At 45.8% G+C, this 27,516-nt stretch overlaps 1 protein-coding gene across 7 annotated transcripts in view; it reads right to left on the bottom strand.

Annotated features, from left to right (window-relative positions):
- Positions 1-27,516, bottom strand: part of LOC142463890 (uncharacterized) — a 108,890-nt gene that overhangs the window by 40,669 nt on the left and 40,705 nt on the right. For 3 of the 7 annotated variants that reach the window (XM_075566718.1, XM_075566716.1, XM_075566719.1), the window contains 3 exons: positions 15,132-15,245; positions 13,662-13,775; positions 12,715-12,828 (listed from right to left, as the gene is read on the bottom strand). In XM_075566718.1, the coding sequence (XP_075422833.1) occupies positions 12,715-12,828; positions 13,662-13,775; positions 15,132-15,245 (342 nt within the window). Of the gene's footprint in view, positions 1-12,714; positions 12,829-13,661; positions 13,776-14,658; positions 14,821-15,131; positions 15,246-15,991; positions 16,195-27,516 lie in introns of those variants that run through there. The other 4 variants (XM_075566715.1, XM_075566714.1, XM_075566721.1 and 1 more) reach the window with 3 other exon arrangements.

The following is a 27,516-nucleotide window of genomic DNA, read 5'->3' as shown; positions in this document are numbered from 1 at the left end:
TGTTTATATGAGAGGAAATCCCCCTGGAGCGGCACATTGAACAAACGAAGAAAGCTGAACATACAACAAGAAGAAGAACCTACATCGCGGGGAGAAAAGCATCATTGTAAGACTACGGGATTCCCAAAGAAACCTTGATGCGACTGAGCTTACACAAGGCCGTGTAAGTTATATATTATCATTTTACCTTTTCACCCACACATACACATTTATGTATGTTTACCCTTCAAATTGGACTTCAGCCACCTGAGCTATTACGTTTGCTCAGGGTTTAACCGCTCTATTCTATTAAGTATTAATCACTAGATCTATTACACTGCCTGTTTCCCACAACTGTGCTCCCCCATCCTTTTTTGTATTCATTGCCTACAAGGGTCCTGGATAGATCCTGCTGGGGTTTCGAGTCACAGGAGGACATCACATGAAAAACCACTCTCAGGCAGTATCATACCCCCCTTTTTTTACATTTTTACATTTCCGTATATCCGACAAGCTCCACAGAGATAGCGCCCGGGTACCTCCTCAAACAACTTAACCACGGTCGTGCCTGCCTCAGTTCCTGTCTCTTTGTCTCCTTAGTGATCCCTTGCGTACCGAACCGGCCTGGCTGTGGATCCGCTCTGGTCTTCTACCCCTGGTCTGTATCCTGACCTCCTGGACACCCCTGGTCTGTAACCTGACCTCCTGGACACCCCTGGTCTGTATCCTGACCTTCTGGACACCCCGACCCCTTTACCTTGGTTTGCGGATTCCGACCTACCTCCCGGCTTTGGACCCCAGGCTCTCGGTACCACCTATCTTCTGGAACCTCCCTTCTCGTCTGGCGAGTATCTTACTTTATCTTATACTCCCAGACGGTTCCAGACGCCTATTTTCCACTTTCCAGGCGTATCCTCGTAGCTGTGGGTGCAGTTTGTTACCCATCTCACCTCAGTTTCGGGGTCCCTCCTTGTCCGTGGTGAGCACAGCGTAACATTATGCTCAGCCCAACAGACATGGACCCCGAAGAGGTTGAGCAACCAAGCCCCATGCAGCGACTTCTCCAGCTAGAGGCGCAGCTTGCGTCCATGACGCAGGAGCTCTCTAGACACTCCTCGTTGCAGCCTTCCCCAGGCTCCTCTGCCATGGCAGCTGCGGCGTTTCCCTCCCCGGGTCTTCCCGTGGCTGTGGATCCTCATCTCCCGGCTCCCAACCACTATGCAGGGGATCCTCACGAGTGCAGAGGGTTTCTTAATCAGTGCGAGATGCAATTTGAATTATCTCCCTTGCGCTTCCCCACTGCTCGTTCAAAGGTGGCTTATATTATGTCTCTCTTGAACGGAAAGGCCTTAGCCTGGGCATCCCCCATCTGGAAGCGGGATCCTGCCATGACGCATGACTATTCTCGCTTTCTTCGAGAATTCAGGCAAGTATTCGATACGCCTGGTCGTCAAATTACGCCAGATTCTTCTCTCTTCCATATTTCCCAGGGTACTCGTCCTGTCGCCGAGTATGCTTTGGATTTCCGGACCATCGCGGCAGAGACCTCCTGGAATAATGGCTCACTATCAGCAGCCTTTTGGCAGGGTCTTTCGGATGCCATCAAGGACCAGCTGGCCACTATGGAGAGACCCACCAGATTGGAGGATCTCATTGCGGTCTGCATCCGCGTGGACCAGCGGCTACGAGAGAGGAGACTTGAACGCGCTCTTCCTCGTACCAACTCCTCCCGATCTTCCAGCCGCAGTCTCGTCCATCACGTCCCCCAACCCATGGATGAGCCCGAACCGATGGGGCTCGGAGGTCATCGTCTATCCGCGTCTGAGAGACAGCGCCGACAAGATGGTGGACTGTGCCTATACTGCGGTCATCCTGGTCATCTGCTGGTAAGCTGTCCTCTGCGACCGGGAAACGCCAGGACCCAATAAGGTATGAGAGGGTCTCGTTGGGTATAATCTCTTCTCCTCTTTCATCTTCTAAAGTACTTCCCAATCGTATAATGCTGCCTATTTCTCTGGCCTGGAATAACTCCCTGACCCGCCTCTGCATTTATAGATTCTGGGTCTCAGGGGAACTTTATTGATCAGAGTTTTGCCTATAGGAATGGGATTCCCTTTCGATCTAAGGCTGTTCCAGTTGGTCTGGAGGCCATAGAAGGGCGTCCACTCCAACCAGCCTTTATTTCTCTGGAGGCTTGTTCTCTATCCCTCTCCACGGGGTACGGTCACCAAGAGAAGATTATCTTGGACGTGATCCATACTCCATCGGTAGATGTAATTCTAGGACTCCCCTTGTTGCAACTTTATAATCCACAATTAGATTGGGTTGGTAAAGAACCCATACGATGGAAGTACCCGCAGAGTATAAAACTTCCCATCCAACGGTCTACTGGGACCTGGCGGACGTTTTTGATAAGGTACGTTCTGAAGTGTTACCTCCCAATAGAGACTTTGAATGTCCCATTGAGCTCCTTCCCGGTGCTACCTTACCCAAGAGCCGTTCTTACCCCCTATCCATACCCGAGTCCAAGGCCATGACCGAGTATATCCAGGATAATTTAAGGAAGGGTATCCTCCGCAATTCTTCATCTCCAGCTGGAGCTGGATTTTTTTGTTGTTAAGAAGAAGGATGGTTCCTTGCGCCCCTGTATTGATTACAGAGGTCTTAACAAAATTACGATCAAGAATCGTTAACCCCTGCCACTTATTTCCGATCTCTTCGATCGTCTACAGGGGGCAACAATTTTTTGCAAACTTGATCTCCGCGGAGCCTATAACCTTGTCCGCATCCGTCAGGGCGACGAGTGGAAAACTGCCTTTAACACCCGGGATGGGCATTATGAATGCCTTTCGGCCTGTGTAATGCCCCGGCGGTCTTCCAGGAGTTTGTCAACGAGATCTTCCGTGATCTCCTCGACAGCTTCGTCATCGTATACCTTGATGATATCCTTATTTTTTCCAAATCCCTCTCTGACCACATTCAGCACACCAAATTAGTCCTGTCCCGCCTTCGGGAGAACAATCTCTACGCTAAACTAGAGAAATGTTCTTTTCATCTTTCTTCCATTCCCTTTCTTGGATATATAATTTCTAGCACTGGCTTCTCTATGAACCCAGTCAAACTCAAGGCTGTCTTAGAATGGCCACAACCCACCTCCCTTAAAGCCATACAGCGATTCTTGGGATTTGCGAATTACTATCGTAAATTCATCAATAATTTTTCTTCCACCGTGGCCCCCATTACTGCCCTTACCAAAAAGGGAGCTAACACAGCAGTTTGGTCTCCTGCAGCTCTCCAAGCCTTCGACTCTCTCAAGAAATCTTTCGCTTCTGCTCCTATTTTGCGTCATCCTGACCCAGGGCTTCCCTTTACCTTAGAGGTAGACGCATCCGACGTCTGTGCTGGCGCCATTCTCTCTCAGAGACAGTCCCCTCAGGCTAAACTTCATCCCTGTGGGTTCATTTAAAAAAAAAATTATTCGGCAGAACGGAACTATGACGTCGGAAACAGAGAGCTCCTGGCCATTAAACTCGCCCTTCAGGAATGGAGACATCTTCTGGAGGGAGCGGAGACCCCCATTTCGATCTTTACCGATCATAAAAACTTACTCTACATTGAGAGTGCACGTTGCCTTGGGGCACGCCAGGCTCGATGGTCTCTTTTTTCCCCGAGATTTAATTATCTCATATCTTACATTCCTGGCTCAAAGAATCAAAAGGCAGACGCACTTTCACGTCAATTCCTGTTTGAGGACAATTCCGAAGTTATCTCCGAAACAATCTAACCTCCCGAGGGGCCTTAAGGTGCCGGTCGGCCGTATGTATGCAGCTCCGCACTTCCGTAAGAAGATTCTTGAGTGGGGTCATTCTTCTAGGTCAGCCGGTCATCCAGGCATTAGCAGAACTTCTCACCTCATTGGTCGTACCTTTTGGTGGCCTACCATGTTGTAGGACATTTCGGAGTATGTAAAGACCTGTCCAATCTGCGCCCAGGTTAAGACCATTCGTAAAAAGCCGTACGGTCTTCTACAACCCCTCCCTATACCTGATCGACCATGGTGTCATCTCTCCATGGACTTTGTGGTGGAACTTCCAACCTCTAAAGAGATGAACACCATTTTGGTTGTCGTGGATCGTTTTTCCAAACAGGCCCATTTCGTCCCCCTCAAAGGTCTGCCCAATGCCGCCACTCTGACAGACGTTTTTGTTAAGGAAATATTCCGCCTTCACGGAGTTCCTCTTTCCATTGTATCCGATCGAGGTACACAATTCGTCTCCAAATTTTGGCGGGCCTTCGCTCGCAGGATGGATATCATCCTCCACTTTTCTTCCGGGTATCATCCCCAAACTAATGGGCAAACTGAGAGAACGAACCAGACTCTGGAACAATACCTCCGATGCTTCATCGCGGACAGCCAGGATAATTGGGTAGATTTACTTCCGTGGGCAGAGTTCTCCCATAATTCTTTAAAGAACAGCTCCACGCTGAAATCCCCTTTTTTCATTAATTATGGTTTTCATCCAGGTCAGCTGCCCATCACCTCAGTTCCTTCCGGGGTTCCAGTGGCTGATGACCGAATCAAGGATCTTCAGGAATCCTGGGAAAAGATCCAAGAGGCTTTAAGAAAGGCAACCCACAGACAAAAGGCACAGGCAGATCTTCACCGCCGTCAGGCACCAGTCTTCAAGCCAGGGGATAAAGTCTGGCTCTCCTCCAAGAATATTAGACTGAAGACTCCGAGCCACAAACTGGCCCCCAGGGACTTGGGTCCATTCTCAGTAATGGAATAGATCAATCCTGTAGCATATCGTCTGGAACTTCCTCCATCCATGAGGATACCCTCCGTGTTCCATGTGTCACTGCTGAAACCTATGTCCCAGAGTCCGCGGTTCCATAGGACACCGATTGACCCTAAACCAGTCATAGTTCAGGGGCCGGAGGAGTTTGAAATTCAGTCGATTCTGGATTCCAGGAGGACGAGGGGTTCGGTGCAGTACCTGGTGCATTGGAAAGGCTTTGGCCCAGAGGAAAGATCTTGGGTACCGTACCATCAAATACATGCTCCCAGACTCCTGAGACTCTTCCACTCTAAATGTCCCCAAAAGCCATATTGGAGTCGTCCTGAGGCCGCTCCTCAAGGGGGGGGGGGGTACTGTAAGGTCCGGGGGAACACCTCTCCCTAAGGGGGTTCCTCCCGCTACCTCACTTACCTGCGCTCCGGCTCTCCCCCTTCGCCGCCACAGGCGGGATCTTCCTTCCCCTCCGCTCCCCGCGGCGGCTACTGAACTCGTGCATGCGCGCGCACGGCCGAGGACTTTTACGTCCTCCCTCAGGGGGAGTTCCCGCCCCCAGCTGAGGCCGCGCGCCTCTCCCGCGTGCCGCACACGCCTGATGCGCGTGCACCGCTCAAAAGCTGCATCTCCAGCGCAGCTGTGGTAAGTTTCTCCCTTCCAATCTCCATCTTCCCTGGGGCCGCTCCCTTGTTACTCCCCCTCTTCCTATTGGTCCTTCCTCCTACTTATACCTTGCTCAGCCATTCATTCTTTGGCTGAGCATAGCTTTGTATGACCTGTGTTAACCACGGTCGTGCCTGTCTCAGTTCCTGTCTCTTTGTCTCCTTAGTGATCCCTTGCGTACCGAACCGGCCTGGCTGTGGATCCGCTCTTGTCTTCTACCCCTGGTCTGTATCCTGACCTCCTGGACACCCCTGGTCTGTATCCTGACCTCCTGGACACCCCTGGTCTGTATCCGGACCTTCTTGACACCCCGACCCCTTTACCTCGGTTTGCGGATTCCGACCTACCTCCCGGCTCTGGACCCCAGGCTATCGGTACCACCTATCTTCTGGAACCTCCCTTCTCGTCTGGCGAGTATCTTACTTTATCTTATACTCCCAGACGCCTATTTTCCACTTTCCAGGCGTGTCCTCGTAGCTGTGGGTGCAGTTTGTTACCCATCTAACCTCAGTTTCGGGGTCCCTCCTTGTCCGTGGTGAGCACAGCGTAACACTAACACAATGTGAGTGTGTTTTACTATTTAGTTACTTCAGATAAAAATGTTATAATCAGTCTACACTATGTCCGCGTTTCTTGTTCCATTCCACGAGGGTTCCTGTATATGCTGTTCCTAAGATATGCTGATACCTTTGATATAACATCACAACATTGCAAAGAAAGCTTTACATGCACCTAAATACTAAGAAATTTGTGAGTAACAATTTTGTTGGACTAATGAAGACATTGATTTATTAGACCCACTTTTAAAACATATTGCACTATTGCCTGTATGTTTTCTCTTCATATGTACCTGCGCTCCCTGAATCACTTGGACATCTGAGAATTACATGGATTGGAAAAGCAATCCACATTAAGGTTTGAGCTGCAAAATACCTACAGCTCAACCCTGTTATAGCGCGGTCCTCGGGGGCCACCCGATCCGACCGCGCTAGAACCGGGGTCGCGCTAATTTTAAAAAAAAATGGTCGCCACGCGCCCGATCGGGAGCGAGGGGGGAAGAGGTGGCCGGAAGCCCTACACGTCCCCCAGCAGCCACCAGGCCCGCCAACAGCGGCCCTCCGAGTCCAGCCGCAGTCTGCTCCTTACCTCTCCTCCCACCACCGGCATCCATCCCCCTCCACCGGCATCCACCTCCTCCCCTCCCCGAGGCCGCCGCATCCAGAGACCCTCCGCGCCCGCCCTCCACGGCATAATCAGTTTTGGGCCTAGCCCACGCGGCCCCCCGAGCCGCAACCTGCTCCTCACTCGACCCTCCCCCCCCTGGCATCCACACGGTCCCCCCTGCATTCACCCCCCTCCACCCAACTGGCATTACCACCCCCCCCCACCGGCATCCACCTTCCCCCCCCACCGGCCCCCTACACCGGCCGGACCGTCGCCCGGCATCCAGAGACCCTCCGCTCCTGCCCTCAGTCTGTGTGTCTCTGACACACCACTCCTACGCAGCACAACCAGTTTTGGGCCTAGCCCACGCGGCCCTCCGAGTCCCTGCCTGCTCCTCACTCACCCCCTCTACCGGCATCCACACCACCCCCCCTCCTCCTCCCGATGCCAGCTCCGCTCCGATCTCAGCAGCCGACACCAATGGTAGGGAGGGGGAGTGGGAGGGGGCGTGCGAGTGTGGTGTGCAGTGTGCTGTGAGTGCAGTGTGCTGTGAGTGTGTGCAATGTGCAGTGAGTGCTGGTAGTGTGTGTAGTGGGCTGTGCAGTGTGCAGTGTGCAGTGTGCAGTGTGCAGTGTGCAGTGTGCAAAAAAAATGTAAAAAAAAAATAAAATTTTTTTTTTTTTAGAAATTCGGTGTCCATGCTCAAACAGCGTTATATGCGGATCCGCGTTATAGCGGATCGCGGTATAACGTGGTTGAGCTGTATTTGTTTGTATTTGGAGTGGATAGAAAAATGGTGCTCAAAGTGCTGTGTGTGTGTTTCTGAAGGAAGGGAGAGCACTGGGTATTAAGGTTTCAATTCATTGTATATATACTCAGTCCATAGTATGGGGGGGGCACCAAAAAACCCCCCTGAAGGTTGGGGTAGTTTGTCCTGGGACACCCTCCTCCACCTCATTGGGATAGCCCCTAGTGAGTACTCACTGTCTCAATCACCTCCAGAGTCTCCCTTCCAATGCGTGCCGCTGTAAAGAGTGAAGTCCAGTAGTGTAGGTGTGCAGCGCACAGCATCCAAACGAGAGCAGGTCTGGCAAAAAACTATCTTTATTTAGCAAGGCATAAAATTGAGGGACGCAGCCCTTCAACGCGTTTCGTGCAAAGCACGCGTCCAAGTTAAGGTTATCGGCCCTAGACCGAATATCACAAATAGGAGATCGAAAAACCTGCGTGACAAACTTGTCCATAGCCATCATCAGCGTGCTAGAGCAGAGACTTGGTTGAGCCCTATTAAGGGGATGTATCAGTGTCAGGGTTGCAAGGCATGTAAACATGTCATCACAGCAAAGGTGTTTGATAGCTATGATAACACACAGCACTTTAGTGTTGATAGCTTTATCAACTGTAGAACAACTAACGTTATATACCTTCTCATTTGTAAATGTGGGGAAAGGTATGTAGACAAGACTACAAGGCAATTGCGTAGACGTATACTTGAACACGTCAACTCTGTCAAGCATTCTGCCGAAACACCAGTAGCCAGACACGTCACGCAATTTCATAATGGAGATGTTGACAGCCTCAAATTTATGGGCATCTATCAACTTAGGTGTCCGGTGAGAGGCGGCAATGTTGATCAGATGCTATTAAGAATTGAAGCTGAATGGATTTATAAATTGAAGACCAGAAGTCCATATGGACTTAATGAAGGATTCACATATACTCCATTCATCTGATCTTCTCAATCTGATATGCCTGTCGTCCTGCCCTTCCCATTATTCGCTGTCTTTATATATATCATTTATGATTTATATTAGAGTAGTCCTACCACATGGTTTTGTTATACTCACCATGATATTGTTATATACTACATTATTGAAGTTCATTTCATTTATAACTAGTGACTATATTGCCTAAATCATAAACCCATTCTTTCTTTGTTATGGGTTTATCAGTTTGTGTAATAACAATTCACACAATATTTACAGTGACATCTATTGATATTATGTAAGTTGTGTGTTTAACATTTTGTAATTAATTTATTTTATTTTCACTGTGATTTTGGACATTGCTGCGTTTTTGTTATAAATTGAGGGGTTATACTGCATACATCATCCTAAATTGATGTCCCATTTTTGCTGCCTTGAGCAGCAACATATATTCTGGGCTCTGGGACGCTTTTAAGGCACCTACTTAACACTGCTATCATCTTATACATGCGCAATAAAAACAGGCTGTTAGGCAGGAATAATTCTGTCTGCCTATACATGCGAAATGTTTCCTAGGCTAGCCTGTTCTATCTATGACCCGAAGCATACGCAGTATCATTGGTTTTCTGATAGCCACTACAGCTATCAGGCGTGTCATGCGCAATGACAACTGAAGCCGAGTACGATCATGCGCAGGGTAGGGGGATGTTTTAGAAGTGCATTACCCTGCGCATGCGCAGTAGAGTTCTGCGATCGGCTCGGCTTTCTGTGTTGTCTTTTCATCGCGGCTTTTAGTGTGATTACAATGTCCCAGAGAAAGAGCTACTACGGACACTAACTGAATGGTAATTAAAGACACTTTATGATGTATATTGGCAGTCGCACATGCGCTCTCCTGCGCATGCGCTGTAGCGGTGTGTTGTCATCGTTTCCATGGCGACCTGTGTGTTTAAATAGCGTCCGCTCCCCCTCTTGTGAAAAATTGTCCCTGACGAAGCTCCGTAATAGGAGGAAAATGCGCGTTGGGCGCATGATCATGTCATCAGCCCCCGTTATGGGGCTGTTTTAACACAGTGTTCTTCCAGCATTTCTCTAGCATAGCCATATATCTAAAAATAGTGTAGCAGCAAGGGAATGATTCTACTGACACAGTGTTACTAATATGATCTATGGGCATGTAGTGTTCAATGCCTGCTGCTGACTTTGGCAACTTACTCATTGTGCTAGTGATTGAAAGTGATGGGCTTTTAGGCTCACCTTGGCTGGTTGCACCTTGTCTAGCCTCTAAGATTTCAGTTGCAATTATACACTGGAGTACTTACATATTTTGGTGCATATGTTTATATTATTTAATCTATTTTTATCGTTTATTACACCACTCTTTTCGGTAATATATGTTTTAAGTATTTAGCATTAAAGGTTATATTTTAAATAATAGTAGTGTGCATTTAAGTGAATTTTCTTCTGGAGTACAATCATTGTGTACCCCTTATCTTTTTCTATCAAGTAAAGAAGACAGAAAAGTAAAAGGAGGTTCTCAGCTTACCGTGGAAGCTAAAGAAAAAAAGTTAAGATGATCCTGCAACATCAGGCAAGCATGTGTCAGAAAAAAGCAGAGATGTGCTGCAGCCTAGAGCGACTGGCAGAATCGTCCTGGGAGTGACGTCAAGGGAAGAGTTTGGGCAAAAGAAAGATGACGCCTTTAACCTAGCTAAAGATTCGTTAGCTCATGCACTTCAATATGCACGGGATGAGATTGATTGCTTGTGGGGATGATTTGATAAGGAGCAAGAAGCTAAGGCCAAGCTACAGAAGTGTTTCTACACAGCAACCGCTGTGTGTATGTTTGGAGAAGACAAGGCATGAGTTTGTGTGTCACTTTGAGGACTTGTCGACTAATCTGGCAAGGTCATACACTGCTGCTGCTGTAAAGAACCAAAACCTCATCAGCCAAGTTAGGACAGAGCTGGAAGTCTCTCAGAAAGAGGTTCACAATCTAAGCACAGAACTGTGTAAGTTGAAGAATGCCTATGCAGAGGTCCAAGGCTGTTAAGAGACAATACAAGAATCTGCTAGGAGTAAATTCAGCATTGACTGAGCATGTTAGTGAAAGAAATAAGAAACTCCATGAAATACAAAAAGTTAAGAAACTAGTAACAAGAAAAGTAAGAGACGCAATTAGCACAGGAAGAAGAAGAGGGCACTTTGGAGAAGGAAAAAAGCAAATCACTGTTTCCCGATAGAACTTTCTCAGATCAGAGTAGACTCTTAAAGAAAGAGAAAAGCATTCTAACACTTCAGAAATACTGCAGAGCTCTTATCCAAGGAAGGATGGAGAGATAAAGTTATCTGTGTAAACACTTCACAACTCTCCTCATACAGGCTGCCTACAGAGGGGTGAAAGCTTTTAATCTTTATCTCCAGAATAAAGCAGACTGCATTCTTCAGTCAGTTTGGAGAATGCAACGAAAAAAAGAAGTACAGTATGAACATTTGAAGCAATGTTTGATTGTGGTCCAGTCAAACATTAGAAAGTATCAGCAACAAAGATGCTACAGGAATGTGAAGATAGCTGTTTATGTGATTCAGTCCGGATACAGATCCAACATTATAACTAAGAAAGCTGTGCGTTCTTATAAGCACACCTGCAATACTGTCTCAGTGCTAAAATTTGCTTTCCACGAAATGCAGAAAAGAAGAACCAAGTTATGACTGACAAGTATACAAGTTCATGCTACCGTGCCCACGTGGTGCGAAACAGAATCCTTACTATGAAAGCAGCCGCTATAAAGATTCAGTCTGTGACTAAAATGAGACAGAAATGTATCTGCTATCGCACGATTACAGAGGCGTTACTGATTATCTAGCGCTGCTGTCGTCTGAATAAATGAAGACATCGAGAAAGAGGCCCAAGACTACAAGTCTGCCGACTGCGAAAGAGAGATGCACCGGGGTAAAGTCAGAGCTGATGAGAACTCCACTAAGGTTGAGCTTCTGGAGATCAATGATGCGGAGCCAAACACAGATGATCATAGCAGTGACAAGGAGGAGGAAACAGCACAATGTCTGAGATAATTCATTGTCAAGCACGTGAATCATGAGTTTGAGCGAAAAGTCCTCTGCAAATTTAAAGAGGTTAATCCACTCACTGATTCCTTTGCAGAACCTGAAGTAGCCACTGCTGAGTCCCAGGCATCTGTATTAAAGCATCTAGAAACCCAACTGCCCAATTGTACCGGCCTTCTGCTGACGACCAATCCAACAATAGAAAACTCTTATTGCTTCAACTGTCATTGATAAATGGCTATGTGTAACTGGACTACACCTTTCATTTAGCCCCCACAGTCATCTGCCATGCTGTCTTCTGACCAGACTCAACCTATGGTAAAGCATCCTCATGAACTTCTGTCTGCTGATCTGAATAATAAAGTTACACCACTAGAACTTATGATTTTGACCAACCCTCTGTTTTTTTGTTTTTTTTACATTGTACTATGAAACTCCTAGGGAGAGATTTGCATCCATCTTTTAGCCTTCCGACAGGCTTATACAGCCATTGCCAGAGTCCCCAGATGTACTGCCATTCTGCATTTCAGGATTGACTAAACCATTGCCTTTTGTCTCTGAGGAACCGGAGGAAGTGGCAATCGCAGAGGATCAGTCTCGCTACAAGTCTGCTACCCGTGGGCCACTGGCCCACTTCTAGTCTGCTTACCAAATAGAACACCCTGCAAAACTCAGAAGACGTACCTTGAGAGGGGAAGTAATGTCAGAGACATCCCACATAGCTCTCACTGTCGGCATTTCCCCTGCTCGTCCTCTGGAAATGCTGTGCTTGTGTCTTGATGTCAGATCTTCTATGTGTTTCCTCCTACTCCAACTTCGTATCCTCCCTGCACCTGTCCTCTGCCTTTATAAACCGCCCTTTCCTGTCCCTGCCTTGACTTTGTATACTGACCCTTAATTGTTCTTTTGACCCGTACTTGTTCTTGATATTTGCTTTTGCTTATTTGTTTCTTGATGGCTAATAATAAACTAGGTCCTTGCCTGTAATCTGGCTTGCCCCTATTTGTTCCTGGTCCTGAACCCTGTTAACTGCCTGCCCTAAACCCTGCTTCTAACCTCGTTTAAGCCATAACTTCTTGCCTCGCAGTGCAGGCCACTGGGATACCTCCAGTGGTAGAGCCGCCCTCTTGACAAGAGTGTTTTTTTACCCATGAGTGCAGAAAACATGTTGGATATTCTCAATATAACCTTATAGAAATCATGGGTATTTAATTTCACTAAAAAATGTATCTTATAATTCTATCCACGCTTAATGTTATTTTCCCAATGATGTAGAAGTCAGTCCACATTTAAAACAAATTGTATAACAAGAAGTGAGGAAGTGAGGAGATAAGGGTACTTACCATCAGCAGGAAATGAATGGATTTCACTTTTTGTTGGGGTCAGAGGATCCTCAGTGTTTATCTCCTCTTTCTCTGACTTAATCTCTAACCTCTTCGATTCAACCACTGGAGAACCTTGCAATGAGAAAAGGAAAATCTATCATGTAAAGCTGGGAGTGGGGGCTCTTCTTGTGATTTCCCCTCATCTGATATTGGTATAATATAATACCCATCGTAAAGAAATGTTTTGATAGCCTTCTGGCAAAAAAATGAATTAGAGCTGAAGACATCGTACCTGCTAGTGGTTCTATAAGAACAAAAGATGAATTAGTTTTGATGTTTGACTCATACAGTATAACTCCAAAATAATCAGCTATTCCTGCCTTGCAATTTCAAAACCACCACAAAATCTACTATACGTCTACCTCCTCTCTCACTCAATTCCTCCCGCCCCTCTATTCCCCTCCTACAATCCATTCTTCACCTCCCTGCCAATTCTATCCCCCTTCCCAACACCATTTCCTATCCTACCCCCATTTCCCCACCCCTTCTCCTCCTTCCCACCTCCTTTCCTCCCCCGTCCGCCCCCCATTGCCCTCCCTCCCGCACCATTTCCCCCCTAATTTCCCCCATCCTCCTCGCTTTTCCCATCCCATCTCCCTCCCCCCATGTAACCCTTTCCCCCTCCTTCCCCCACCCATTTCACCCCCCTTCCCCCACCCATTCCACCTTCTCTTCCCCCACTCATTTCACCCCCCCTTCCCCCACCCCGTTCACCTTCTCTTCCCCTACTCATTTCAACCCCCCCCTTCCCACACCCATTTAACCCCTCCTTCCCCCACCCTTTCCCCACCCCTCCCATTTCACCACCCCACAATTTACTGCCCTATTCCCTCAATTATCCCCTCATCCTCCCCCCATTCTACCAGATAACATTTGTGTACACAAAAGGAGATTATGATACTCACCATCTACAAAAAATGTAACTATTTCTCTCTTCATTGGGGTCAGCTGATCCTCAGTGTTTTGCTCTTCTTTCTCTGACTTAATCTCTAACCTCTCTGGTATAATTACAGGAAAACCTGCCAAAAAGAAAATGTAAGTTCATCCTTTAAAGCTGGGAGTGGAAACGGTTCTTGTGATATTGATATACAGAAATACACTGTACTGTAGTGGTTCCCAAACTTTTTCGGTTCAAGGCTCCCAAAGGCGATCAGGATTTTTCCACGGCGCCCAAAGCGAAAACAAAGTTGTACATACCTAACATCTCTGGCTCTCTGTCTCTCTGACACACTCACTCTCTGACACTCTCTCTCTCTCTCTCTGACACTCTCTCTCTGACACTCTCTCACTCCCTCAGACACACTCTCTCTCTCAGACACACACTCACACAGATACACACGCACGGCCACTGATACACACACGGTCACTGATACACACATGGCCACTGATACATACACGGCCACTGATACACACACACACACACACACACACATTGATACACACATTGATATACACACACACTGACACACACATTGATACAGACACACACACACACTGATATACACACACTGATATACACACACACTGATACACACACAGTGGAGAGCAGAGGCAGCTAGGGATGTTAGCGACTAGGGGGGGAGGGAGGAAAGGCAGGCGATCCGTGCAGGCGGCTACCCGCCTCCCCCTGCACCCACGCCCGCCAGCGACCGCTCACCACCACTGCTCGCCCCCGCGCCAAGGGGATGTGGGGAAGGGGGCGCCAGGACAGGCAAATGTACAACTCCCCCCCCCCCCCGCGGGCACCCCCGCTACCACCTCCTATCACCCCTGGCTGGGACCCAGGGCAGAAGGGGGGGACACCGCACAGCCACCAGCAGACAGAGGAGCCAGGAGCGGGAAAACAGACACACACCGTGTGCTCTGCACAAAGCGGAAGCCCCGCCCCCGGCATACTCTGACCTGCAGCCAATCCCCTGCGGCCCGGACGGCATTAAGGAGGGATGGTGGGGAGGGATAATCGGAGGGATGGTGGGGAGGGATAATCGCGGCGCCCCTCTAGGCAAGCCACGGTGCACCAGGGCGCTGCGGCGCACAGATTGGGAACCACTGCAGTACTGATTCCTAAGGGGAAAACAAAGAATTGATTGTAGTTTATTTATTGTTATTAACTCTGAGTGATGAGTGTTTTACCAATGAGTGCTGAACACATGTTGGCGTTTTTTGGTGCTACCAATGCGCAAACCTCAATAACAATAATATTCTCAATATAACCATAGACAAATCATTGGTGTTTTATTTCACTAGAACATGTTTCTTATAATTCTATCCATGCTTAATCTTATTTTCCCCAATATTGTAGAAATGTCAGTCAATTTTTTTAAACCAATTGAATAAAAAGATGTGAGTATATGTGAGGAAATAATGGTACTTACCATCAACAGTAAATGAATGTATTTTACTCATTATTGGGGTCAGATGACCCTCAGTGTTTGTCTCTGTCTCCTCTTTCTCTGAATCTAACCTCTCCGATTCAACCGCTGGAAAACCTTGCAATAAGAAAAGGAAAATGTATCATGTAAAGCTGGGAGTGGGGGCTCTTCTTGTGATTTCACCTCATTTGATATTGGTATAATATAGTACCCATCGTAAAGAAATATTTTACTAGCCCTTCTGGCAAGAAATTAAAGAGTTGAAGACATCTTACATTTTACCTGCTAGTTGTTCTACAAGAACAAAAAAATAATTAGTTTTGGTGCTTGACTCACATTGCAAAATAATCAGATTGTCAGGAAATAGCCCTGACAAATATTTTCCTAGATCTCCCTCTCTCCCAGTTCCTTTCTCTGTCCACCGAGTGTGCTGCTGTTTTTGGTCTGCTCTGGGGTTCCTCTGTCTATCTCCTTGTTGCGCCTGTCCTCTGTCCTCATAGTTTCCTGTTTTCTGTTGCTCCCTTGCCTTTGCTTTGTGTTGTGTTCCCTGACTTATGCTTGAGCTTGTTCCTGTATCTGTTCCGTAATAAAGGCCCTTGCTATTGCACTAGATTGTCCCAGTCTGTTTCCTGCTAGCAAGTCCCAGTCCTGTTCCTGCTCCCTAGTCTCAGTTCCTGTTCCCCTGCCCTGCTCCTGTCTTCCTGTTGCCGACTCTGCCTGTGACTATGACCACCCTGCTTGCAGCCTGCCACTGAACCCTGCTTGTGACCACGACGATCCTGCTTGCTGCCTGCCACCGAACCCTGCTTGTGACTCCAACAATCCTTTCCTGCTCCCCGCTGTTCCAGCTACCGGGGTCCTACCCGCTCCAAGAGTCTCCTCTTGACAGAAAGCAAAGGCCATCTCTGGACCTCACCGGAACAGATTCTCTGCCTTCCTACTTCAGCAGACCCCTTCCGCTTGCGTTGGGTTGAAGGTACTTTTTTTGGGGTGTTTGGAAATCCCAGTTGGGTTCCTGAAGGTTTTTGTTCCCGCAAAGGGTTCTGCGTTTTTTTTGTGCCGTTTTCTAAATGAAAAGAATTCACTTTTAAAAAAAAAGCCTTCCCTGCAGTACCTGTAATCACCACTTTCTTTCTCTAATACACAAAAAGAACAGAAACCCAACTTGTAGCACTCGAACTATCGTAGTGAATGGTTAGTGTAAAAATTAAAAATGTAATTTTAATGGTCATAAATATTAAAATAAAGAGCAAAACAGAACAGCTATGCCGACACAGGGCTACGCGTTTCGCGAGTATCTCTCTTCATCAGGTCCTTCATCAGGGACCTGATGAAGCAAGATACTCGCGAAACGCGTAGCCCTGTGTCGGCATAGCTGCTCTGTTTTGGACCACTGAAGGCCACCGTACTGAAGGAGAAGCTCATCTGCAGGCCCTGCGACCGGACACGGCAGCAAGGGAGATCCCCGCATGAGCTGACACGAAGGAGACGGATGCCGGAAGTGTTTTACCTACATGTAAGTTCTTATACTTACCTGTTGTTTAAATAAATTCACTTTTACTCATTGAGCGTTTTCGCCCATTTGGAGCACCCCGAAGGGAGTGAACAGCTCTTATCAGAAACCCCCGCATCACCCTGGGTACTACCCCTTGAAGTGGATTTCTCTAAAGAAACCTTGACAAGATTGGCTCACACTTGTCCGTGTAAGATCTGGCTTTAGCCTTTTTTATATTTCATCACCTATTCCCTGTGTGTATGTATGCTTCATCCAGTGGGCTATATTTACATAGTGTTTATTTCTTCCTTTTCCTATGCGCTCACCTTTTCGACAAGAATCACATACTGGTGGAGATCAAGGAAGGATCTCATCAAGGTTGAGCTGCAATTTGAAGGGCCAGTATATCCCTTTTGTGTTTTTAGGCTCCTACGTGTGTTGATATACATCTATATATTTTTGAGTGTTAAAGGGAGCGCCGTAGTTTCTCTCCACTTATGCTCATTAACAATAGTATGTTGTATGAACGATGAGTGGGTCTACAATGCATATTAAAGTGCAATAAATAGATTATAATTTAGGCACAAGAGGGAATTAACTCCATCTAACTGGAGTGATAGGGTAAGTATGATGATTTTTATTTTTATTATTTATGATATTCAACCATATTGCAGATGGGTAAGTATATGTATTGGGAAGTCTGTCAGAACGATCCTTATAGTGGATACAGAACTACCACTTTGAAGTAATACGATGTTTAATAAAATAATGATGCCAGAATGATGGTCTCCCTTATTAGACCAAGTTTGGTCCGAAGATATCCAAACTGATTGAACTGGAAATAAGAGACATAAATATGTGACATAAAGCCCTAATGCAACGCTTAAGTTGACATATGCTTGGCCATTTCAAATGAAGGTAAGTTAGACAAGTGTGTTGAAATGTTAGATAAACGGAGTAAATGGGAAACCTTCATTGAGGCCACTTGGTGAAAGTGTTTTAAGTGAATAAATCCACTTAGCCTCTTTTTGAAGAAGCATAGTGTCCCAATCACCCCTTCTAGGTCTGCTAGAGAACTGGTCAATTCCCAGGAATCTAATAGCATTGAGGTCACCCTGATGACAGTTATTAATATGCCTAGCCAGTGGTTTATCCATTTTATTACGGATTGTGCGAATGTGTTCTAGCACCCTAATATTCAGTGGGCGCTTTGTTTTGTCCACTTAAATTTTGCCACAGATGCACACACCTTGGCAAATCCCACCTGAGCTAAGGCAATTAATGAATTTACGAATCTCAAAGGACTTAGACTTATCCCAGTTTGTGAACTCTTTTGTAGTCTTTATGTACAGCTGAATCCCGTTATAATGCGGTGCTCGGGGTCCACATAATGAAACCGCATGATAACAGGGATCACGATTAATTTTTTTTTTAAATGGCCGCCGCGATCAGGGATTCCGCGTCTGCCAGCGGGGGAGACCTGGGGTAACTCTCCCAGCTGTCCCAGACCCGGCACAGCGGCATCCCCACGCAGCACTTATCCGGCATCTGACTGCTCTCTCCCTGCTTCATGTCTGCTTATGTCTGCCAGATCAGCTCGAGAGCCAGCTCCCTTAAAGAGACAGTGTGTGTGTGTGTGTGTGTGTGTGTGTGTGTGTGTGTGTGTATATTACCACTAACTTTACTGTAGCAAGATTGAACCTCTTCAATGCAAAGGAAGCCTGAAACAAGCAGTAAATACATTCATATATTTCTAAAAAAAACAAATTCCCTTTATTCTGTTGTCAGAGTGCTCTCTAAAATAGATGTATATTTTCATACAGTCTTAATTACGCTGGACTATCTAACACGTGGACCTCCCACTAGTATAGTATATCATTCAGCTCAGTAATTGTCTGCTGTCACTAACATGAAGAGAATACCGAGAACAACCCCAAATATTTGTACTGTTCTTCCCCACTTCTCAGTTCACATGAACTCATTTCTTACCTGCGTCCTGTCACCACACAGCTATATCCCCTGCACTAAAACACACCCCTACAAATCATCCTCACACATTCTGTTTCTTTCCATGCTTCTCCTCCTTGCTTCTGGGGATATCTCTCCCAATCCTGGTCCCTGCCTTATTTCTACTTCCTCTCGTCCTCGCCTCCCACATGCAACTTCTACTCCTTCTGGTGTTAACCCCTCCAACCTCATACCCATCCCCTGCTACCCTCTCTTCTCTCTCCCATTCTCCTGTGCCCTTTGGAATGCTCGCTCTCTGTGCATGACTTCTTTCTCTCTCACTCCCTGCTTCTCTTTGCTATAACTGAGACCTGGCTCACTCAGTCTGACTCTGCTCTGGAAGCTGCCCTCTCGTACGGTGGCCTTTCCTTCTCCCACACTCCGCGCCCTGATGGCAGGGGTGGAGGCGTGGGGCTCCTGCTCTCCTCTCTCTGCCGTTACCGAACCCTTCCTATTCCCCCTCTTTCTTTTCCCTCCTTTGAGGTTCACACTGTCCAGATGTTCTCTCCTCTCCCTGTCCACGTGGCGGTCATCTGTCGCCCACCTACCTCTACTCATCCCTCTTCTGCCTTTCTCTCTCAATTTGAATCCTGGCTCTCTTTCTTTCTCTCCTCAGACTCCCCTGTTCTTCTCCTTGGGGACTTCAATTGCCACATTGATGACCCCTCTCTCCATTGGGCTTCCCGCTTTCTTTCTCTAACCTCTTCTTTTGGCCTTCAACAGTGGACTGCAGCCAGCACCCACAAGGATGGCCACTACTTAGACCTGGTTTTCACTAAAAACTTCTCTCTCTCCGATTTCTCCATTTCCCCTCTCTGACCATCACCTTATCTCATTCTCTCTATCTCGCTTCTCCACCTCCGTCTACCCCCCGGTTTTGCAGAAACCTGCGCTCTATTCACTTACCTGACTTTGAGTCCACTTTACACTCCCCCCTCCCTGACAACCTGGTCAGGAACTACAACTCTGCCTTGTCCTCCTCTCTTGATCTACATGCCCCGCTTTCTCTCTGCCGCACTCGCCCTTCTAACCCTAGACCCTGGTTAAATTCCCACACGCGCATGCTGCATTCCTCCACTTGTTCCTCTGAACGCCTCTGGAGGAAATCTCATACTCTCGCAGACTTCCTTCACTACAAATGTATGCTATCCTATTTCAACTCTGCCCTCTCGCAAGCTAAACAAGACTACTTTTCTTCACTAATCAACATGCACAAGCCTAACCCACGCCGACTGTTCTCTGTCTTTGATACTCTACTCAAACCACCTCAGCTGCCTCTCCTTCCTCCATCTCCGCTCAGGACTTTGCTGACTATTTTAAGGAAAAGGTGGAATCCATACGTCAGAACATCCCCTTTGTTTCTTCCTCCCATCCTACACTTCTTCCTAACTCTCCTCCTGCCTTCCTTGATTGTTTTTCCACTGTCTCAGAGGAGGATGTGTTGTTGTTGATCGCCTCTTCTCCCTCTACCACTTGCCCTCTTGACCCCATTCCCTCCCATCTCCTAAAACCTCTTGCTCCTACTATAATCCCTATGCTCACACACATTTTTAACTCCTCCCTCTGCTCTGGAACCTTTCCATCCGCCTTCAAACATGCAACAGTCATACCATTACTCAAACAGCAAGCTTGACCCTACCTGTCTTTCTAACTGTCGACCTGTCTCCCTCCTGCCTTTTGCCTCTAAACTCCTTGAACGTCTTGTATTCTCTCGCTTGCTCCATTTTCTCAACACCTATTCTCTCCTAGATCCTCTACAATCTGGCTTCCGCACTGCTCACTCCACGGAAACAGCCCTCACTAAAATAACTGACGACCTCCATGCTGCCAAAGACAGAGGTCATTACACTCTGCTCATATTACTCGACCTCTCTGCAGCATTTGACACCGTGGACCACCCTCTTCTCCTTCACATTCTCCACACTCTTGGTATTCGGAACAAAGCTCTATCCTGGATCTCATCCTACCTCTCCCATCGTACTTTCAGTATCTCTTCTGCTAACACCTCCTCCTCCTCTATCGATCTCTCTGTGGGGGTATCCCAGGGCTCTGTCCTAAAACCCCTTCTCTTTTCTCTTTACACACTCTTTCTATGTGACCTAACCACATTACTTGGGTTCAAATATCACCTCTATGCTGATGACACACAAATTTACTATTCTACCCCTGACCTTACACCTTCTGTACAGACTAAAGTTTCTGAATGTCTCTCTGCTATATCATCCTGGATGGCCCTCCGCTGCCTTAAACTTAAAATGGCTAAAACAGAGCTCCTCATACTTCCTCCCAAACCTGGCCCTACTACCTCCTTCCACATTACTGTTGGGACTACGATCATTCATCCAGTAGCCCAAGCACGCTGCCTAGGGGTCACACTCGACTCCTCTCTCACATTCGCCCCCCACATTCAAAACATTTCTAAAACCTGTCGCTTTTTCCTCCGCAATATAACAAAGATACACCCTTTCCTCTGTTGCTCGACTGCTAAAACTCTGACTCAGGCCCTCATTCTCTCCCGTCTTGATTACTGTAACCTCCTGCTGTCCGGCCTTCCTGCCTCTCACCTGTCTGCCAGAATCACTCTACTCTTTCCTAGATCTGTCTCAGCATCTCCCCTCATGAAATCCCTCTCCTGGCTTCCGATCAAATCCCGCATCTCACACTCCATTCTTCTCTTTTAAAGCTTTACACTCTTCTGCCTCTCTTTACATCTCACCCCTAATTTCTCGTTATGCACCATCCAGACTCTTGCGTTCTTCTCAAGGATGTCTTCTTTCTACCCCTTTGTATCTAAAGCCCTCTCCCGCCTTAAACCTTTTTCACTGACTGCCCCACACCTCTGGAATGCCCTTCCCCTCAGTACCCGACTAGCACCCTCTCTACCCACCTTTAAGACCCACCTTAAGACACATCTGCTTAAAGAAGCATATGAGTAGCACTGTGGATATTTTGAACACATGATACATAAAGCTTGGCCCCCTGCAGACGCACTTACCAGAACTCCCTCCTACTGTCTCTGTACGTTCTCCCTATCTACCAATTAGACTGTAAGCTCCTCGGGGCAGGGACTCCTCTTCCTTAATGTTACTTTTATGTCTAAAGCACTTATTTCCATGATCTGTTATTTATATTATCTGTCATTTATTTGATTACCACGTGTATTACTACTGTGAAGCGCTATGTACATTAATGGCGCTATATAAATAAAGACATACAATACAATACAATACAAGGCATAAACTATATTGTCTGAACGGATGATATGACACCATCAGAGCAGAGTCCACAGATCGAAGAGGACACTTAAATCGTAGATATGAACTGGAGGTAAGTAATCACAATAGCGGTATATATTCGCAGTGTGTATAGTGTCATATTGTGAATGCTAGCATTCATATTATTTATATCCAACCAGGATGTCAATACAAGGTCCTTTCAAAAAGGCTACGTCGGGTATATACATCAGAAGGTAGTAAATGATATAGATATGTTATCACTCTGACCCTCCGTGGCAGAATCACTTTACAGTTGGCCTAGAGATTAGCGATTTCGAATGTCTTTACTCCTAACATAAGACACTATTCATTCAGACACATACCAATATGGATATAAGTATGATGGCAACCAAGGGTTAAACACACCATGACTGTATGTGAGGTCAACTAAAGGGTTAAATATACCATGATAAAAAAGCCTAGAAAAGGCTTTGCTGAGGAGGGAGTGCAGATGGATCGTGCAGTTGGGCACCATGATACCACGTGGTCTCAATGACTATCTTGGATTTGCTATGTTTTTATAACTATTGCCACTCTGGTTTGATTTGTTTTTTACAACCTGGCCTGTCTGTTCTCTAATGCTTGGTTTTCCACTTCGTTCCTCCCATACACGCTTATACTGTGAACCAGCATTCCTGTTCTACACTGAAGACCCGTGATTGCTGTGGAACACCACATGGAGATCATCTTTCCCATACTAAGAACAGCCATGGAAATTATTCATCTAATATTGGACCCGTGACAAGATGCATTGTGACGATTCCTTCTACATCTGGAGCACTTATGGGAATTGCTTCGTTACTACAACATTTGTTTGTTCATCCAGCTGTGGACACGGATACCTCCCAATGGATTTTGGTTAATACAATAACTTTGCACACCGACAGATTCAATTTGGGTGATGTTCTTTCCAGGACTTTTCCAGTTCCACTATGTTCATGTTACCAGTTTGAAAATGCTTTCGTACATTTATTGGTCTGCATTCACTCTAAGAGCCGCAGATTGCTTCATTTTGTGATATACACTAAGTTTATGCCACTTTGTCATTTTAGTTGTGGTGCAGTCTCAAACATCTCAGATTTGAATTACCTATGGCTAAATAATGTGATGATAGCCGGGTGAGATTTCAGTAACATGGCACGGTCATTAGACAATTTATCTGTTGCAGGCTTAAGCCTAGCATAGTGGATATGTATTTGCACTTACCTGCTTTTATGACTGACCTGCGCCTTCTTGCTGTGTAATTTAAATATGTGGATTATTGCACACATGCATCAAAAATAAGACCACAAATGCATATGTATATGCCTTAATCAATAAGTCCCCTGGCTCACCTTATTTTCTCCTATCCAGGAGAATGAAAGCATTATTATTGACATTGCTGCTATAACACTGTATTGGAGTAACTTGATCTAATGGCAAATGACATCCATAAAGCATGTATTTTCCCTGATTAAGCAATAGACATATATCATACTCATGCTTGCTGCATATATGTTCACATATATATTCTTTATTAACTCAGGACAGCATGCTTTTTAATGTTTCTCTTATTAGCAGCTTTCTTTATTCATTGCCTAGGGCCTTTTAGAGTGCCTTTTACCTTAATCTGGTGTAAGATCGCCCGTTCTATTTGTTTACACGGTTGCCATGACAACCGCATGTATGGAGTTACAAAACGTGATGACGTCATGCGCATTTCCCTTAGATCTGGCAAGCAAGGACATTACAGGCAGTCTCTTGCAATTGGTACCTCTGCCATTTTCTCCCTTACTTGCGGCTGCTTTAGGCTTCAGTGGGAGGTGCTATTACGGCCATGCGCTATAACGTTCGTGACACGATGACGTCACACGCGTCATCACCTAATTTACATAGGGGCTGACCTGAGTGTGCACATATGATTAGAATAGTCCAATGAGATGCGCAATCCTCGCACAAGAGACCCTATGACGCTGCCATACTTGCAGATACTCCTTTTTCTCACAGCTGCTTGCAATTCTTGAATTTTTGGCGCGATTTTTGTTGTTATGATTTTCACTATAAATGCTAGCTCATTTCTCCCCTCACCACTCCCAGAAGAAGACAGTTTCCCGTCGAAACGCGTTGGAGTGGGAGTCTTGCTGAGGGGGGCCCCTACCTTTTTCCACCTGACATGGAGTTTTGACCTACCTTTCTGTCTGTGACATCTACTTACTGAGCGGTGACGTATTTTTTACTCTGTTACCTTCACAACTTGTGAACCCACAACATGTAACCATTGCATCAATTATATGGTATAATAATTTTATATGTGGTCACAAGATCTCAGTGTAGGTTGATTGTCACACAGTTGCGCTTAGACAAAGCCACCTGTGTCCTGTGCATGTCTTGCTTTGGATCTTAATTTAGACCCTTGCCTCCAGGTCCACATTGTCTAGGTAGTGTTGAGCCCCCCCTCACCTTTTAACTTTATCCCCTGTTTTATTCATCTTAATAAATTTCTTTTGTTACACTTTCATCTATGTCCGTGTGCTATTTAAAGGTTGCTTTTTCTTTGTTGTTTCAATATGGATATAAGTATGATGGTAACCAAGGGTTAAACACACCATGACTGTATGTGAGGTCAACTAAAGGGTTAAATATACCATGATAACATGTCCTGCTTGTTTAAACGGTTAACCTATGTGTCAAAATAGAATGTTTATAGTATTACACTAACACTCTAGACTTATGATCTATGATTATAAGTTTATCTATTGATACTGGATTTAATTAGGGTGTACAGTATATGACCAGGGACTCCAAATTACTGGAGATACATGCCCCTAGTATTATCCAGTGTCACAAACAGTTAACAACAGAGGTGTTTCACGAATCCTTTTTTGGTAAAGCATATTTGGATGCATTTTTTTTGGTTGTCGCAGTAGGAAATTGGGCTTAAAACCTAACAGGTCAAAAAATATTTTCAATTTGCCCAACCGTTTCTGTACTACAAAAAATTCCTACTACTCTGCTACGGGGATTTTAAGTTATTTTTAAATTTATTTCACCATGTCACATTAAATTTTTGATGTAATAAAATTAATTTTTTTTGGTTTTTAATAACAGACCCTACTCCTTGGAGAGAGCCTAATTGGCAGAACTATTAAAACAATTATCAGTATATTTATACTATCATAGAGTGCAATTTTGTAGGGTCTTCTCTTGATCTTTTGGGATCAAACTGTTAAATACTGGAAGGGATGCAAATGTTTGCAAGTGCATACTTGGATAACATTGCTGGAGTTAGTAAGTCGTGGTGCTTACATTTTGTTTCTGTAACTGCAGTGCTGCAGAGGATCAGGGAGGCAGGGCTGACGCTAGAGCCTACAAAGTGTATAGGGGGTACGGCAGAGGTACTGTACCTGGGGCACAGAGTGGGTGGAGGGCACACAAACCCAGAACCAGAAAGGGGGAAAGCAATAGGGCAGGTTATGGGTTTTTCAGGCACTGCAGAGTACTACAAGAAGGTTGTTCCCAAGTACAGCGCCGTGGCCAAACCCTTGACTGACCAAAAGCGACTCTCAGTTCTGGTAGCTTGGTCTCCTGAACAAGAAAACGATGGCCCCGCTCAAACAGACATTTACCAAAACATATGTTCTGCCTAGGAGATAAGCATATACAGAGCAAACAGTACAGAGAAATACCACAGAAAAGTCTCCCTATACGGCGCACCACAGAATTGATGATTGATGAACATAAGTTAAAACATAACATTTAATAATGATGAGTAAGGGTGCAGGGCAGATGTCTTTAAGGTGGAGTCAGTCTGTCCAGGGTGATTCCTGGTCAATTACATCTGGTTTCTCCCATGCAGGGCTATAGCTGATCTGTGCTCCTCTCTTGTTTGTGTTCAGCAATGTTAATCAAATAAAATCCCCTGGCTCCTCCGTGTGATTCAGTCTCGCAGTAACCCGCTCCGGCCCCGCGTCCGGGGTGCAGATAGCTGGAACTAATCCGCCCGGCTGCAGATGCTGCTGAAGAGACTTTCTACGGAAGCCTCCGTGGGACAAAACAGGAACAGGTTTCGAGCAACGTTTCTCTTTGTCTCAATCGTTTAAGCCTATCTCCACCTCTCCAATTTTCGTTGACTAGCTCTATTCCTCTATAGATCAAGCCAGATGGATCTCCCCCATGTACCTGATTGAAGTGTACAGGTACACTGTGAGTTGTTAGGCCTCTTCTGATATTGCCTATGTGCTCCAGTATGCGGACTCTAAGACTTCTTGAGGTCCGTCCCACATACTGGAGTCCACACGGGCATTCAATCAAATACACCACGAATGTGGTCCTGCAGGTAATAAAATGTTTAGTTTTAAAAACTTCTTTGGTGACATTCGAGCTGAAACCTAGTGTCTCCTTACCTGCTTGTTTGCAGGCCTTGCAATCAAAACATTTAAAAAAAACAATCGGTTTTGGTAACCAGCTTACTATTTTTGTCTTTTCTTCTTTTCTGAATGTGCTTGGTACTAATTTATTTTTGATATTTTCCGCCTTCTTAAAAATGATCCTTGGTGCCTCTGGTAAGTGCTCCTTTAAAACAGCATCCTTACACAGAACATGCCAATGCTTTGTTAAAATTTTAACAATTTGTTAAAAAAATTTTAATCTTATGAGCCTCGTCGTTGAATTTTGTGACAAAGGGCACTATATAATCTGCTTTCTCTATCTTTTGTTTGGGCACCAGCAGTTCTTCCTTGCTTAGTTGTGCTGCTCTAGAGAAAGCTTTTTGGATTATATCGGTTTTGTAGTTTCTCTCCTCAAACTTTGTTTTCAGAACTCCTGCCTGCTCCTCAAATGTATCCATGTCCGAGCAATTGCGTCTAATGCGTCGGAATTGCCCGTATGGTATGTTATTAAGCCATTTTTGGTGGTGGCAACTATTGTTTAGGAGAAAATTGTTAGCATCAACTTCCTTGAAAAATGTTTTAGTTTTTATTATATTTCCTTCAATGTATATTGTTAAATCAAGGAAGTTGATGCTATCAGTACTTATCTCCGACGTGAATGTGAGGTTTACCTCATTTTTGTTAATGTGCTCTAAAAAGAGCTCTAGATCTTCATCGCTTCCTTCCCAGATGATGAGCACATCATCGATATACCTCTTCCACAGGACCAGATTTGCTCCAAAGGGATTGGCAGCCCAAACATTTTGCTCCTCCCAATGTGCCATAAAAATGTTGGCATAGCTAGGAGCAAATCTGGTCCCCATTGCGGTACCACACTTTTGCAGGAACATTGACCCATCAAACCAGAACAGATTATGTGTTAGAATAAATTCTATTCCTTCAATTAGAAAACGTTTCTGGTCTTGTGGGATCAAAGGGTCGTTTTCAAGGGCTGTCGCTACCGCTGTACATCCGTCTGTGTGCCTTATCGAAGTGTACAACGAAGTGACGTCACAGGATACTAACCTGTAATTTTCCCGCCACTGTATAGTGGATAGAATATTAAGAACCTGTAACGTGTCCCTTAGGTACGATTTTGCATTTGTAGCGTATTTCTGCAGATACAGGTCTACGTACTCCGAGAAGTTTTGGGTAAGGGACCCTATGCCCGAAATAATGGGCCTCCCTGGGGGTTGCTGGCGATT

Source organism: Ascaphus truei, chromosome 12, assembly GCF_040206685.1.
Source record: "Ascaphus truei isolate aAscTru1 chromosome 12, aAscTru1.hap1, whole genome shotgun sequence".
NCBI lineage: Eukaryota > Metazoa > Chordata > Amphibia > Anura > Ascaphidae > Ascaphus > Ascaphus truei.
This window is presented reverse-complemented; position numbering and strand designations above follow the sequence as displayed.